Here is a 13388-nt window from a genome sequence, read left to right on the forward strand (position 1 = left end):
ATATTTTAAATTGACTTTTCTTAATTTTCACGGAAGGTACGCATTACTGATGTCCCAATAGTCCCTGCGTATGAATTTTAGAATTTTCTGAAGTCTACTGGTAAGTAACATTGTTGGTTTCTTATTAATTGTTAATGTTTTTCAAAATGTTAATATGGTCGTTAAATAGAGGTCTTTTAATGCTATTGTTAGCAATTAAGATTTTTCTTCTAGGCCTTATAGTTACTGAGAAAAACATGCCTTTTCCTGATTGGTCGAGACATTCAAATAGCCATAACTTCTAAACTATCGATTTTACAGAAATTTTATTAGGACATAATTTGTAATACTTTGAAGGAGCCTTAAATCGCACCGCGCGATTTTCTAAAATTATTATTATTTTAAAAGATATGAACTTTTATCGATAAATTTTAATAGTAACAATTACCCTCTATGGTTGAATCTACCTATATGTCTCGCTGGCCCTCCAATGCAGAGGCGAAAAAATGATATGGTGGAGAGAACGTCGCAGGACGTTACACTACTACCATCATTCACTCGTAGATATCGCTGCGCTAAGAACTTTGATGGAACCAATCTCATCGTATCTGGGACAGACTGTGTACATGGCATTAGAAAGTGTCAAACTATAATTGTATTGGAAAGTGGTATCCCTGACATAAATCCATGTAAAATTCACTCGTGCGTATTTCCAGATTCATGTTCGACAGGATAAAATCGCCGATATTTTCGTTGCATCTATCCTTTTCGCAACATGCACTAAATGTATCAAAAATCGCCAATATCGCGATCCAAGTCGCAACAGCAACACGTCGTGCAACATTCCGTTAAAGTCGCCAATTGGCACTGTGGTGGAGGTACATTGTCCCTGATTGGAGGAATTTGCCCCCACCACTTTGATTCTCGGCCAATGAACAAGCGAAGCTTCCCCCTCTACTGTGCAAGTTGTGCAATTTTCCAGTACGTACCTAGCCGTGCCGGGCGCGCGCCGGTACTATTGTACGTATCGTAGTACAGAGCAGTCAGAAGTACAATAGGACCGGGGGCTACTGCTCTGTACTCCGGTACTTTCGTTAATATATATAGAACGGATGGTTTTTTCTGTGATCTCGCGCTTCGCTCGATCGACTCGACTCGATCGAACGGAGTGCGAGCGAACGCGATGCGAAAAGTGTATGCCGGTACTGCCTACAGTACGGTGTAATTCTCAAGTCACACTCGGCTTCGTTCGTTTTCTCCTTCCATCAGCGAATCTCTCTGGAAAGAAATGTATAGCGACATTCGGCAAAGTTGACGGACATCTCTCGCATCGTTCGTTTTCTCCCGAATCTTGGAAAAAATTCGAAAACCTCGATTCAGCAAGGCAAACGGGCATCTTCCGCATCGTTCGCTCCCCGCCCCCTCAGTGAAACTCTGTGAAAAAAAATGTACAGCAACATTCGGCAAAGCTAACGGGTATCTCCCGCAATGTTCGTTTTCTTCTCCTCGTCGAAATCATTTTGAAAAAATATGCAGAGCTCAATTCGGCAAGGCTGACGTGCATCTCTCGCATCATTCGTTTTCTTCTCCTCATCGAAATCTTTTTGTAAAATAGCGAATAGCTCGTTTCGGCAAAGCTGCCCGGCATCTCTCGCATCGCTCGTTTTCTTCCCCCTCAACGAAATATCTTGAAAAAAAAACGAACAGCTCGATTCAGCAAGGCTGACGTGCATCTCTCGCATCGTTCGTTTACTCCCCCCCTCAGCGAATCTCGCTGAAAGAAAATGTACAGCGACTTTCGAAACAGCCGACGGGCAACTCCCGCATAGTTCATTTTCTCCCCTCTCTAGGAAAAAATTCGAAAACCTCCATTCGGCGAGGCTGACGTGCATCTTTCGCATCGTTCGTTTTCTCCCCCGTCTTGGAAAAAAAGACGAACAGCAAGTTTAGGCGAAGCTGAAGTCATCTTTCGCATCGTTCGTTTTCTCCTCCCCATCGAAATCTTTTTGAAGAGAAACATGCAGGGCTCGATTCGGCAAGGCGCCTTTCACATTGTTCGTTTTCTACCCACCTTCAGCGAAATCTCCTGGAAAAAACGGACAAGTCGATTCGGCAAAGCTGCCGGGCATCCCACATATTGTTCGTTTTCTTCGCTACATGCGCGAAATGTATCAAAAATCGACAATATCGCGATCCCAGTCACAACAACAACATGTAGCGCAGCATTGCGTTAAAGTCGCCGATTGGTGCTGTGGTGAAGGTACATTGTACCTGACTGGAGGAATTTCCCTCACCACTCTGATTTTCGACCAATGAACAAGCAAAGCTTCCCCCACCACTCTGATTTTCGACCAATGAACAAGCAAAGCTTCCCCCACCACTGTGATTTTCGACCAATGAACAAGCAAAACTTCCCCCTCTACTGTACAAGTTGTACAATTTTCCAGTACGTACCTAGCCGTGCAGGGCGCGCGCCGGTTGTATTGTACGTACCGTAGTACAGAGCAGTCAGAAGTACAATAGGACCAGGGGCTACTGCTCTGTACTCCGATATTTTTGTTAATATATATAGAACGGGTGGTTTTTCGCGCGATCTCGTGCTGCCGATCGACTCGACTCGATCGAACGAAGTGCGAGCGAACGCGATGCGAGAAGTGTATGCCGGGACTGCCTACAGTACGGGGCGGGGGGGAGGGTAATTCTGAACATCAATTTGAACATATCTTTAGTCGTTGATAAGTCTTGCTTTAGTCGGCCGGATCAGTGATCGGTCTTGCCTTAGTTGGCTGTCGGATCAGTGATCGATCCTGCCTTAACTTTCAAGCTTCGTAACTTGGAAAGTATACAATGGAATCTAATTTTGTTATAGTGATTTGGAAAGCTCTCGAGATAAGTTACAGAAATATGTAATAAAAAATAGAGGTTTCCGTTAAAAAAAATATTACTGACCTTGACTTGATTTTGACAAAGTCATTAAGGATCAAGTCCACGTTTTCATCATGTATCCCCCTTCAAGCCATGCGACTTTCGTTGGAAAAATTTTTCAATAAAATCGATTCGCGAGATAATCGACTATATCGCTTAAAATGAAACACCCTGGACCTCTTTGTATTGCGCAATTTCTTGACTATTTCTTCATAATCAGCGACTTTTATGCTGATATTTTCATCGCACACCTGTCCTATACGTAGGTGAGCACACTCTGACATACGACATTCATTTAATTTTTTTATTATTTCCAAATATACAATTCGAGCTAGTGGATACCTAACCTAACCTAACCTAACGATTGGGAAAATGTCGAGCGTGTTGACAAGTGTAGAGCAGAGACTTGATACGCTCAGCTTCATCGTGCACCAAACGGTTGTAAAGTAGCATGAATAGTAAGGCTATACTCGGCACGAAGAACGAAAAGATAATAAAATTAAACGATTGCAAAGTTAGGACAAAACCAACGATCGCTCCAAGAGCGCTGATCCATAATAGCGGTGTTTGCATCAGAAATGGTACGATAGTATCGCAATTGTTGAACGGGAGATAAAACGTTCGAGCTTTTTCCCGCGCGTCCTTGACGATTCCATCGGCACATGCTTCGCACAGCTTCATATAGCCTTCCACTCGTCCTCGCCCAAAGTAGTGAGCTGTGGTAAATATTGGGTGAATGCAAAAGTTCGTGCGGAGTTTGTGAGTAAAAGTCACACAGTGATTAAGCAAACAAAAATCTTTATTCAATCAATGATATATTCTCCATTGTTTTCTATAATCTTTTCCCAACGTTCTGGCAGCATACGGATGCCTCGATCATAAAAACTGCGCGGTTTAGATTCGAAGAACGAAGAGACGCCGTTTTTTAAGGCCTCCAAAGAGTCAAAGTTTTTTCCATTTAAATAATTTTGCAATGACCAGGACAAGTGATAGTCAGATGGTGCGATATCAGGAGAATACGGTGGATGCGTTAAAACATCCCATTTTAGGCTCTTCAGTTTGCGCAGAGTCTTTTTCGAAACGTGTGGTCTGGCGTTGTCGTGATGAAAGACGACTCCCTTGCGATTTGACAAAATCGGACGTTTTTCTTTTATTTCTCGATTCAGATTGGTTAATTGGCGACAGTACTTGTCCGAATCAATCGTTTCGCCAGCGGGGAGAAGCTCGAAATAGATTATGCCCTTGCAATCCCACCAAACAGAGAGCATCACCTTCATTGGGTGCAAACTGGCCTTTGGCATTGCGTCACCATGCTCACCTGATTGTTTCCATGTCCGTTTGCGCTGAACATTGTTGTAGAGGACCCATTTCTCATCGCCCGTCACTAGTCGATTCAAAAACGACTCGTTATTGAGCCGCCCGAGTAAAGAAACGGCTGCAGAAATTCGCTTGATTTTGTTCTTCTCGGTCAGCAAATGGGGCACCCATATATCGAGCTTCAAATCGAATCCCATCTTTTTTAAACGCCGAAAAGCGGTTGATCGGTCAACGTTTAATGAGTAGTAGCAACTTCTTCTGTTGAAATTCGCGGATTATTGAGCACTAAAGTAAAACATCGTCATCAATGTCAGAAGGTCGACCAGAGCGTGGCTCGTCTTCAAGGTTAAATTCTCCGCGTCGAAATTTAGCAAACCATTTTTCCACAGTTGGTTTAGCTGGTGCTTCATTCTGATAAACATCCTGAATGTTTCTTACGGCTGCGGCAACGTTTATTCCCTTCCGAAACTCGTAAAGCATAACATGCCGTAAATGCACCTTATCGATACTCATTTTTAAAGTGATATTTCTCGAAGCAGTTTGTATGAAAGCAAATGATTTTTTTTTATTAACAGCTGAAGACGTCACCTTTCCAACGTTTTATAATATGTAGATGGAAGTATTAATGACAACACTTTACGACGCTTATAACTCCATCTATTGAAACTCCGCACGAACTTTTGCACTCACCCAATACGAGGTCGCGTTCTTCCTCCGATATACCAGCGTGTATTTCAAAGGCTCGTGGTGTACCGGTGTATAGTGTATAGTCCAATGTACATGTGGCGAACCATATTCCATGTACAACTTATGCCATAACACATTACGTCCAGGCGTACGAGACGCTGCGGTATCTTGTGAATCGTTTCGACGTTGTATGTGTCGCCCATAGAATCCACACGACCGAGTGGAACACACAAAGCCCGACGTGTTTCGTAGTCAGATGTAGAACATGTCGTTGCTGTACCGCCACAATAGTTCATACTCGCGTGCGATACGATCGATTCGGTCAGACTGTCAATTGCATCATTTTTCCATTCCTCGCTGCCTTGTACAACGGTAACAGCAGCAACAGTAGCAGCAGCAGCAGCAGCAGCAAGGACTTCGGAGTGCAATAAAAACAATGCGGCTAATATTCGTCGCCGTGTTCTACAAACAGCAACATCGTCGCTCAATTTGTCGTTCATCTCCTCGAATTCGACTCGGGTTGTCTTATTTTACATGAGGAATCTTAGAGAGCATTTGTCTCTAAGTGATCATGAGCGAAAAGGAACTTTCGTTTCCGTGCGATAAACTGGAGGATGAGAAGGAGGACGGACAAGAGAATGAGGAAGAATACAATGACGGCGACGGCGAGAACGACGCAGACGATAGTGGTACATCGAACATTACCACCGCCACCTCCGTTGCTGCTGCTGCTGCTGCTTAATTTCACAAAGATCGTTCGATACGAAGTCGCGGGGCGACTCGTGTCAATCGCGTTGCTCGTCGTCATCGTAACAACATATTTTTGCGTTCCTCGCATACACTTGAGGCCCGAATCAGCTCGCGTTACGACACATGTATCGTATATTTGTTCGATGAATCATTGATTCGCGGGTCGTACATTTCATTCGCCCGTTGGTTCGCGTCGTATCTTGACGAAACCAATGCGCTCGGATGTTTAGTGGTCGTAGGTGTTGCTGGGATCACACACACGCGCGATTGCAATGTACGACACATTGATCTTGGCTGAACGATGCCGATACCATGCGTCTATATCGACCCCAATGACACGCATCCCATTTCCGCGTTGAAACGAAACATTGGATATCCAATAATCACGATTCTCGTCACCATTCAAGTCAGTCGCCTGGAACATCTGTTATCATAGGAAGTATCGTAGTATTTCCACTCGACAGCATGCGCAAAATGTGCAACCGTGTTGCGGACACTATGCGACACGCCATGAACGTATATTTGTGCGATTTGTACGAGTCTTATGATCGTGATCGTTGTGAACTAGAGGATGACGCGATGACAATTTCAGCGACGAAGACGAGTGCGTCTCACTGTTGCAACGAAGCAACAGCAACAGCAACAACAACAACAACAACACCGAACGCGATTACGATAGAACGTCGAGTCGACGGTAGCGACGAAATGGCAGAGCGTGCGAGGTTACGAAGTCGCCGCAGTTGCCGTTTCACCACCGGCGCCCCTGCTACCACAGCAACAGGTGGTGCGTGAGGTTCACGAAAATGAAGACGAAGACAATCGTTCCTTCGTCATGTCAACGTCGTTGCGTAAAGATAGGTTCGGGCGCGTGTACGAACGCGTCGATTCGGATGCTACGTTCCTATCGCGATTGAACAAGTACGGTAGAAACGGCGACGGGAACGATAACAACAATAACAACAACAATAACAACTCGTCACCGGCTTCGTCGTCTCTTTCGGATCATCATCGTACTACTACTTCTCAACCGGAGCGCATAGCTGGCATTTTACGCAAGCCGGGCGACAATGTAGCAAAAGCTATTCGTCGCAGAAACGAAATCTTGGACCGCAACGCGCGTATTTTAGCTTCTCTGCGCGACATGGACACCTCGCTGTTGCACACGCATCCAATGGATCGCTTGAAAATTGTACATGATAGCGAGAGCGCGGCAGCGGTCTAAGCGATTCGTCTGCGCGGCACGATGTCTCTGCTCCCGACGACAACAGCAGCCCTCGTTTCGCAACTTTCGCACAAAGATTCAAGTCGATTCAATTGGATCTTGTGGTGCCAACGAGCAGGCATGTTTCTTTTGGCTCTATATTTATTCTTTGTTTCTCAGATTCTGTTCAGTGCGAGCATGAAAACAATGCTCTGTGTGTTGCCGCATATCGGCACACTGTGCAACATTGTACTCGAGGGCAAGATGTCGACGAAATCTTAGCCAACGCCAACGATGAACATGCGCAGCAGCACTACCATACGACGATGACAGCGACGACGACGACGATGACAACGACAAAAAGGAAGAACAGTCGCGAAGGACGGTCAACGAAGAACGATAGCGAAGCGTGTCAATGGCTCAAAAAGCGAAACATTGATGCAATTGTCATAGCTGTTGCCGCAGCAGTCCATGGTGACCGCAGATTCGTTGCGGCCGAGTGAATGATCGTTACAAGTGCTATCCTCATCGTATTGTTTGTTGATCTTACGAATTGACCACGCTCGTGTGTCGCGGTCACGTTTCGCCAAAAAGAGATGGAATAGCGTTAGACATCGAGTGCCACGAGCGAGTGACCGCACACACACACACACCTCGCAACCGCCGCCCATTGGCATCGACAGCAGTGCTATCGGCAATATATAGCGTAGATTACAGTATATACATATACGCGCGCACGCATCCCTCATCGTCGCCGCCGCCGTCGCCGCCGCCGTCGCCGCTGCGAAGATACCGCCGTTGCGCGGAAATACAACGACATGGCTAGAATTTTATATCCTCTGAACGTATACTTTCCCTCTGACAATTCGCGCAACAGCGGTGAAAATATCTTACGAATCGACGCGCTCGAATACGCGGAAGTCTCATGCAACAGTAACGTGAGGCGACTGTGTACGCGTTCATCGGTGAATATACCATGGACACTGACATTGTTCGTAGGTGTGCGAAACGGAGCTATCGCAGAATTACGACGCGATATAAATTTCGCTCTGATGTTGCATCGACAAGGGGCCGTGATGACTATGTCGCGTACCCCGGTTCGAGCATTGGCCCGATCCATCGATCGATCGTTGTGGACCATGCGAGAACCAGACGCTGTACGAGCTTCGTTTCGAAACGTATAGCGCGCGAAGGAGAACCAGAGCTTTCCTCCGGGACAACGCCACCGCTCGTGTCGATGATTACATGTTATTCGCTGTGGATAACTCGGTCGCGTTCGAAGTTATGCCGGCCTCGTACTTTCACGCATGTGATGACCAATTGAAGAGCGGCGATGCGGCTGATGACAACTGCTGCGAACAACAAGACAAACGTTGATTCTACGTTCGAAATGTGCAACTAGTGCCATGTGAACGAACGAGCTGGACAGAAGCTATGTCGCCTCACCGGTCACGAATTGGAACTCAACGGATTGCCCAAGGATCCGATCGCCACGCTGTCGATTATCAGTTTTGACTTAGAAACAGTGGTTCGCATGGAAAGTACTGTTCCTCGCGACGTGGAGCGCGACGAACGCCTATCATCACTCGCGCTCACCGTTCATCGTGGCCAGGAGGACCTTGATCGAAAAAAGGACAACAAAGAATACGGTTACCTGTTCATGACTTACGCGCCGCTCGACGACGACGACGAGGTGCGCAAAGAAGAGATTAGATTGTGCGAGTGTCTCAAATCAGCTGACACGTACGGACACGTCATGTTGTTTCGAAGTGAACTTGATCTACTGTACAATGTGGTAGAAATGTTGTCATGCAACGAATTTCTGGCTGATTTGTACAACTTGGACGATCCAACGAATGCTTCACATCTGCATTCTCGTGGGTTACAATACGTGGGAGTACGATTATACTTTTCTCTGGTGCAGATTGATCTTTTACGGACTGTACGAGCATGCGGTACACATGCTACATTTGCGCAGCGAACCGCGTTTCTGCAAAACGCAAATTAGCTTCGGTCTCATGATGCATGTAAATCCAGACACCAAGCTCAAGTGGGCTCGATCGCTCTGGTGCACGCTTCTTTGGTGCGTCCGATGCAGCAGAATGTGGCACCAATGAACGTTCGCGCCAACTGAAGATGAGCTGTGACTCGGTAACCATTGTAACATCTCGTCTTTCCTAAGAGCGACGATAACGGTTGTCCTCTGTTTTATTTTAGGCCTACCTGCATTCACCGGCAATAACCAGGGGCGCCGAGGGCAATATCGAAAGAGAGAGAGATATTCCAATATTATCTGCTTGTTTGGAGTTTGGAACAAGATGGTTATTCATTCAATAATATGGTAGGCTAAATGTGCTGGATATATATATATGTATTTGTAGATTATATAAAAACAACGGTCATACATAGTATTCCTGAATAGAGATAGGTATATACGTGTGAAAGATATATGTCATTTATTTAAGCGAATAATAGCTTCCAATTCTAATGGTTAGATCTATTGCTCAAAAAGGGTGATACGTTAGCAATGTAATAAGCCTTGTCCGCTTCGTTTTCTTGGTCAGAAAGGGTAATGGCTTCTATATCTGACTGTTCTCCAAAGGAACGAGGTCTAATATTTGTGGTGTTTTGGGTGTGCGCGTATGAGTAGTATGTTGACAAATTGAGGCTAGCTTGGCTGGTTGTGTCCGTAAATGAAACCTGCCTTAATTCTGAGGACGAAATATCGCCCGTTGTATTTTGGTTACATAAGGTCGTCACATCTGAAATAGACCTATCGTATACATGTTTGAATGATTCTTTTAATTTTTCGTTTTCTATTTCTTTCGTTGAGCTTGCTGGTTCTGTCGCGTGATCTGATTTTAGTTGTTTGTTTTGTTCCTCTATCCACGCTCTAGTACGAGCTATTTTAATTAAGTTTCGCCTACGTACGGCGACTCCACTACGCTTTGGCATCTATTGGAGGGTTATCTTTTTTTGAATATATTATTATAGAGGGTGATCCAGGTGCATTAATTTACTCACTGTTGGAGGATTGGATACAGGAGCAGTTATCCGCGTTGGAACGGTACCAGGCTGTTGGAGCTCTACCCCTTTGGAGCTACCAGGAAAGTCTGTGGAGAGAATGGAGCTCAATTATTAGAGCTGCTAGAAGGATTCTTAAAGTTTAAATTCGTTCTAGAGCATCAACATGCGGGCAAAGCGGCCTGACTAGGAGCTCAACGACGCATGGAGCTGCCTGATTATGGCTCGACAATGCATGGTGCTACCAGATCCGATTTGTATGGAATGCAAGGGGAATGTTATCCTGAAGGGAGTTTCCGATGGATAAGTTGTGAGGAAACCAGGAGCTCGACAACGCTGGGAGCTACCTGGTTAATAAGGATATTTTTAGAGCAAATTAATGAAAATGGGTCCCTACTGCGTTACATGTTGTGTGCAATTAGGCAGAGTATATAAAAGTGTAATATATATATATATTCAATAAATTATTTAGGCTTTAAAAAGTTCCATCTTTCAGAGGTCAGCCAAACTAACCAGTGACATTGTCGCAATTGTCTGTTGTGTCAGCCCCTTGTACAAGGGAACGAGAAAATATTTTAAATCTATGATGCGTATAGAGTAACTTACTTTTAACAAAGTGGCGCCCGAAGGGGCGGTTAGCGAGAATAAATGAAGGACTCTTAAGTGGCGCGAGACTGTGTCAGCTTTGGGATCTTCAGGAGTGACCGTCTGATTCGGCTGTCGGGGACTGACTGACTCTCTGGCTTCTCCGTTCTCAACTCGTCAGGTCGGGGAAGTAGATGTGGAGGGGAAAAGGCTCTGGTAGGGATATCTGCTCATGGGAGGATAGTAGAGAGAGAGAGAGAGAGAGAGAAAGAGAGTCGTTCGGAGATGATTTCATGCATGAGTTATCATGAATACTTCCGTTGTTATCTTCGTCCTTCACGTATTCTCTTACATATATTTTTACGCTGCGCATTCTTATAAATATCGATTAAGTGTTCTTGGAATGGTAGGTTAAATAACACTTTATGACGCTTATCTATTGAAGCTCCGCACGAACTTTTGCACACAATCAGTACATTTTGCTCCTTTTCTCAGTGTTCTGTTCGTTTTTTCGGGAAAGTAAGTGTAACACTATTAGTTTTATTGCCGTTGCGCGTCACATGGCGTCGAGATAATCCATGGTTAATAATGTAATTTTTAGGGGAACGAAAAAATGTTTGGTGATTTTGTTAGCAAGAGGGATCATTGGTATCTCGAGGTGCTGTTACTTCAAAGACGAATATAGTGATATGCATTATGTTGGGTTTCTGGCTTGAAATAAATTTATTATATTTTTTGCAATTAATTATTATTAGCTGTTGATGTACTTCTTTTATGTGTTTTCTATCCGTTGTGTGAAACAGAATATTATGCGGGTAGCGTGATTTTTCGCGCTCTATTGGTTAAGCTGTTATTCATTTATTAATTAGTGTATGTGTAATTTCGAACTGTTGATGAAATGTTAGAGGATTTTGTGTTCTGGAAAAGTTATTTTATAATATTAAAGGAATTTTGTGGGCTTATTATAATGAGCATCTGTTATTTGTTATAATTGTTATAAACAATAACCTCAAATTTCAAATAATAACTAAAACATTATTTCTCTTTCTTTATGACTACACTCTGATGTCTTTATGGTAATGTGGATCCGCGGTGATTTGATTGTTATTTGTCTGATTGTTTAAATTAACAAATTAAAATATTGCAGCTACCTAATTTTCGAGTTCGGGGGTACCATATTAAGAGTTCCCGCTGTAATTTTATCGATAGTGAAAATTCAAAATTTGTTTGCAAAATTATTTTGTTTATTTATAATTACGTTATTTTCATGCTCCAGGGATGATATTAATATTGTTCCTGAAGTTTTTAAGACCAAAGAAAAATAATTTTCCTTATTTTGCACTGATTTTGGAATTTTAATTTTCAGTGATATTTTTATGTAATATGGAGCGTTAGAGGTGTGTGATTTGTTAATATCGTTGTTTTTATTGCGTACTTTTAATTGGGTATTACTCTATTGAAATTTTGTCCAATTCTGAATCCTATTTTATATAGGAATATGCTTGATAGGGGAGTGGTGATTCTAGGTTTATGCTACGTTCGTGCCTGTTGTCCAATCCTAGGTGCTAGTTCCATGCGGGGATATTTGCTCGGCGTTAGTGCATATAGGTGGTAATAGTTATCTGAGGGAGGGTGTTTAGCTATTTCGAGGTTGGTTACTTGTCGGTCTCCATTTTGTGTGCTCATAAGTCAGCTGTCAGTTGCGAATGATCAGTCGTGTATGTAAGAAAGAAAGAGGAGAAAATATGTATCCCTTCCGTCAATGTTTTCCTCGGCGAAGGTACTTCCGACCGGTGCCGGCGATAATAGTGAGTATATGTCAGGGTGTTGCATGCATGGATGTAAGCTCAATTGGATGCACATTAGGATATTTGGTTATACTACTAAGGTATGTTATTACAGTGCTTCTGCAATGGGGATGTGACCGTAAAGACAAATATCCAGATTCCTGGTCTGCTGTCTATCCGCGATATGACGGAGGTGCATTGGAAAAGGAGATGGAGGAGGAGAGAGGCAGCCGACTCTTGGATATATGGTGGTTTGGATTTGAGCCTTGACCCTGATGCCTACGGTCTTAAAAATTTGTTCGGGTAAATAAAACTTGTCCCGATTAAAAAGCACATTTTTAATTGGTAATTATTTTGTTCGTTACAGGGAGCGAGCATAATGCCAAGATCGACACGTATAGGCGTTATGTGTTAATATTGTAATGCCTGTACAAGGATTTTTTATACAGTATAATTATTTTCAATTAAATTTGCGTTACTACTTGTTACACTCCTTGTTATACTACTTTACCCTCCTTTCTTTCTCCCTTTTCTAAAATTTTTCCTATTTCTCTAGGGTTATTAGATAGTATTTGAAAAGCAAAGCATTAGTAAGAAAGAGGTGGGTAAAAGGTGTTAGTTATTTACGGTGAGGAGATGAATAACGATCTCTGCTTGGATTAGTCATGGTATAGGAATGCACAGTTTATCTTATCGAGGAGATAGCGAGAAAGGTGGTGGAGTAGTCCGTGGCTTGCGTTACACGGTGGAGGTTGATTTTGTCTATTCGTTTAAGTTTTTAGTAGCAGGAATTTGTCAATTACTGTTACTGATGACTTTTCTTAATGGGGGATTAATTATTAGTATATATATATCTATTGTGTGGGTGATCATGTGAAAAAAAACGATTGAAGTATTAGTGATAACATGAAGGATGAGGTAACTATGGCGGTTATGTCGGTCTAGAGGTTATTGCTCGGGGATTCTTTGTGCGCAAACAATAATCTTCTAAATTAATATTTTTCAGCCACAATTTTGATCGAGTCGGTAAGGAGGAGCGCGAGTGGGTACGCTCGGTGGCCGCGAGACGACGGTGACGCGACGTGCCTTAAGGCTACCGCGGTGTACTGCTTCAGGGACTATGAATGAGTTTG

General features: G+C 43.5%; 1 protein-coding gene across 1 annotated transcript; it reads left to right on the top strand.

The window, feature by feature from the left end:
- Positions 1-12164: 12164 nt before the first annotated feature.
- LOC112590001 (uncharacterized) lies at positions 12165-12678 on the top strand. Its single transcript, XM_025305295.1, has 3 exons — positions 12165-12276; positions 12371-12558; positions 12623-12678. Exons 1-3 carry the CDS (start codon positions 12175-12177, stop codon positions 12633-12635), a joined length of 303 nt encoding a protein of 100 aa, XP_025161080.1. The 5' UTR covers positions 12165-12174; the 3' UTR covers positions 12636-12678.
- Positions 12679-13388: the final 710 nt, after the last annotated feature.

The sequence above is a fragment of the Harpegnathos saltator genome, unplaced genomic scaffold (assembly GCF_003227715.2).
Source record: "Harpegnathos saltator strain DR-91 unplaced genomic scaffold, Hsal_v8.6 scaffold69, whole genome shotgun sequence".
NCBI classification, from domain to species: Eukaryota; Metazoa; Arthropoda; class Insecta; order Hymenoptera; family Formicidae; genus Harpegnathos; species Harpegnathos saltator.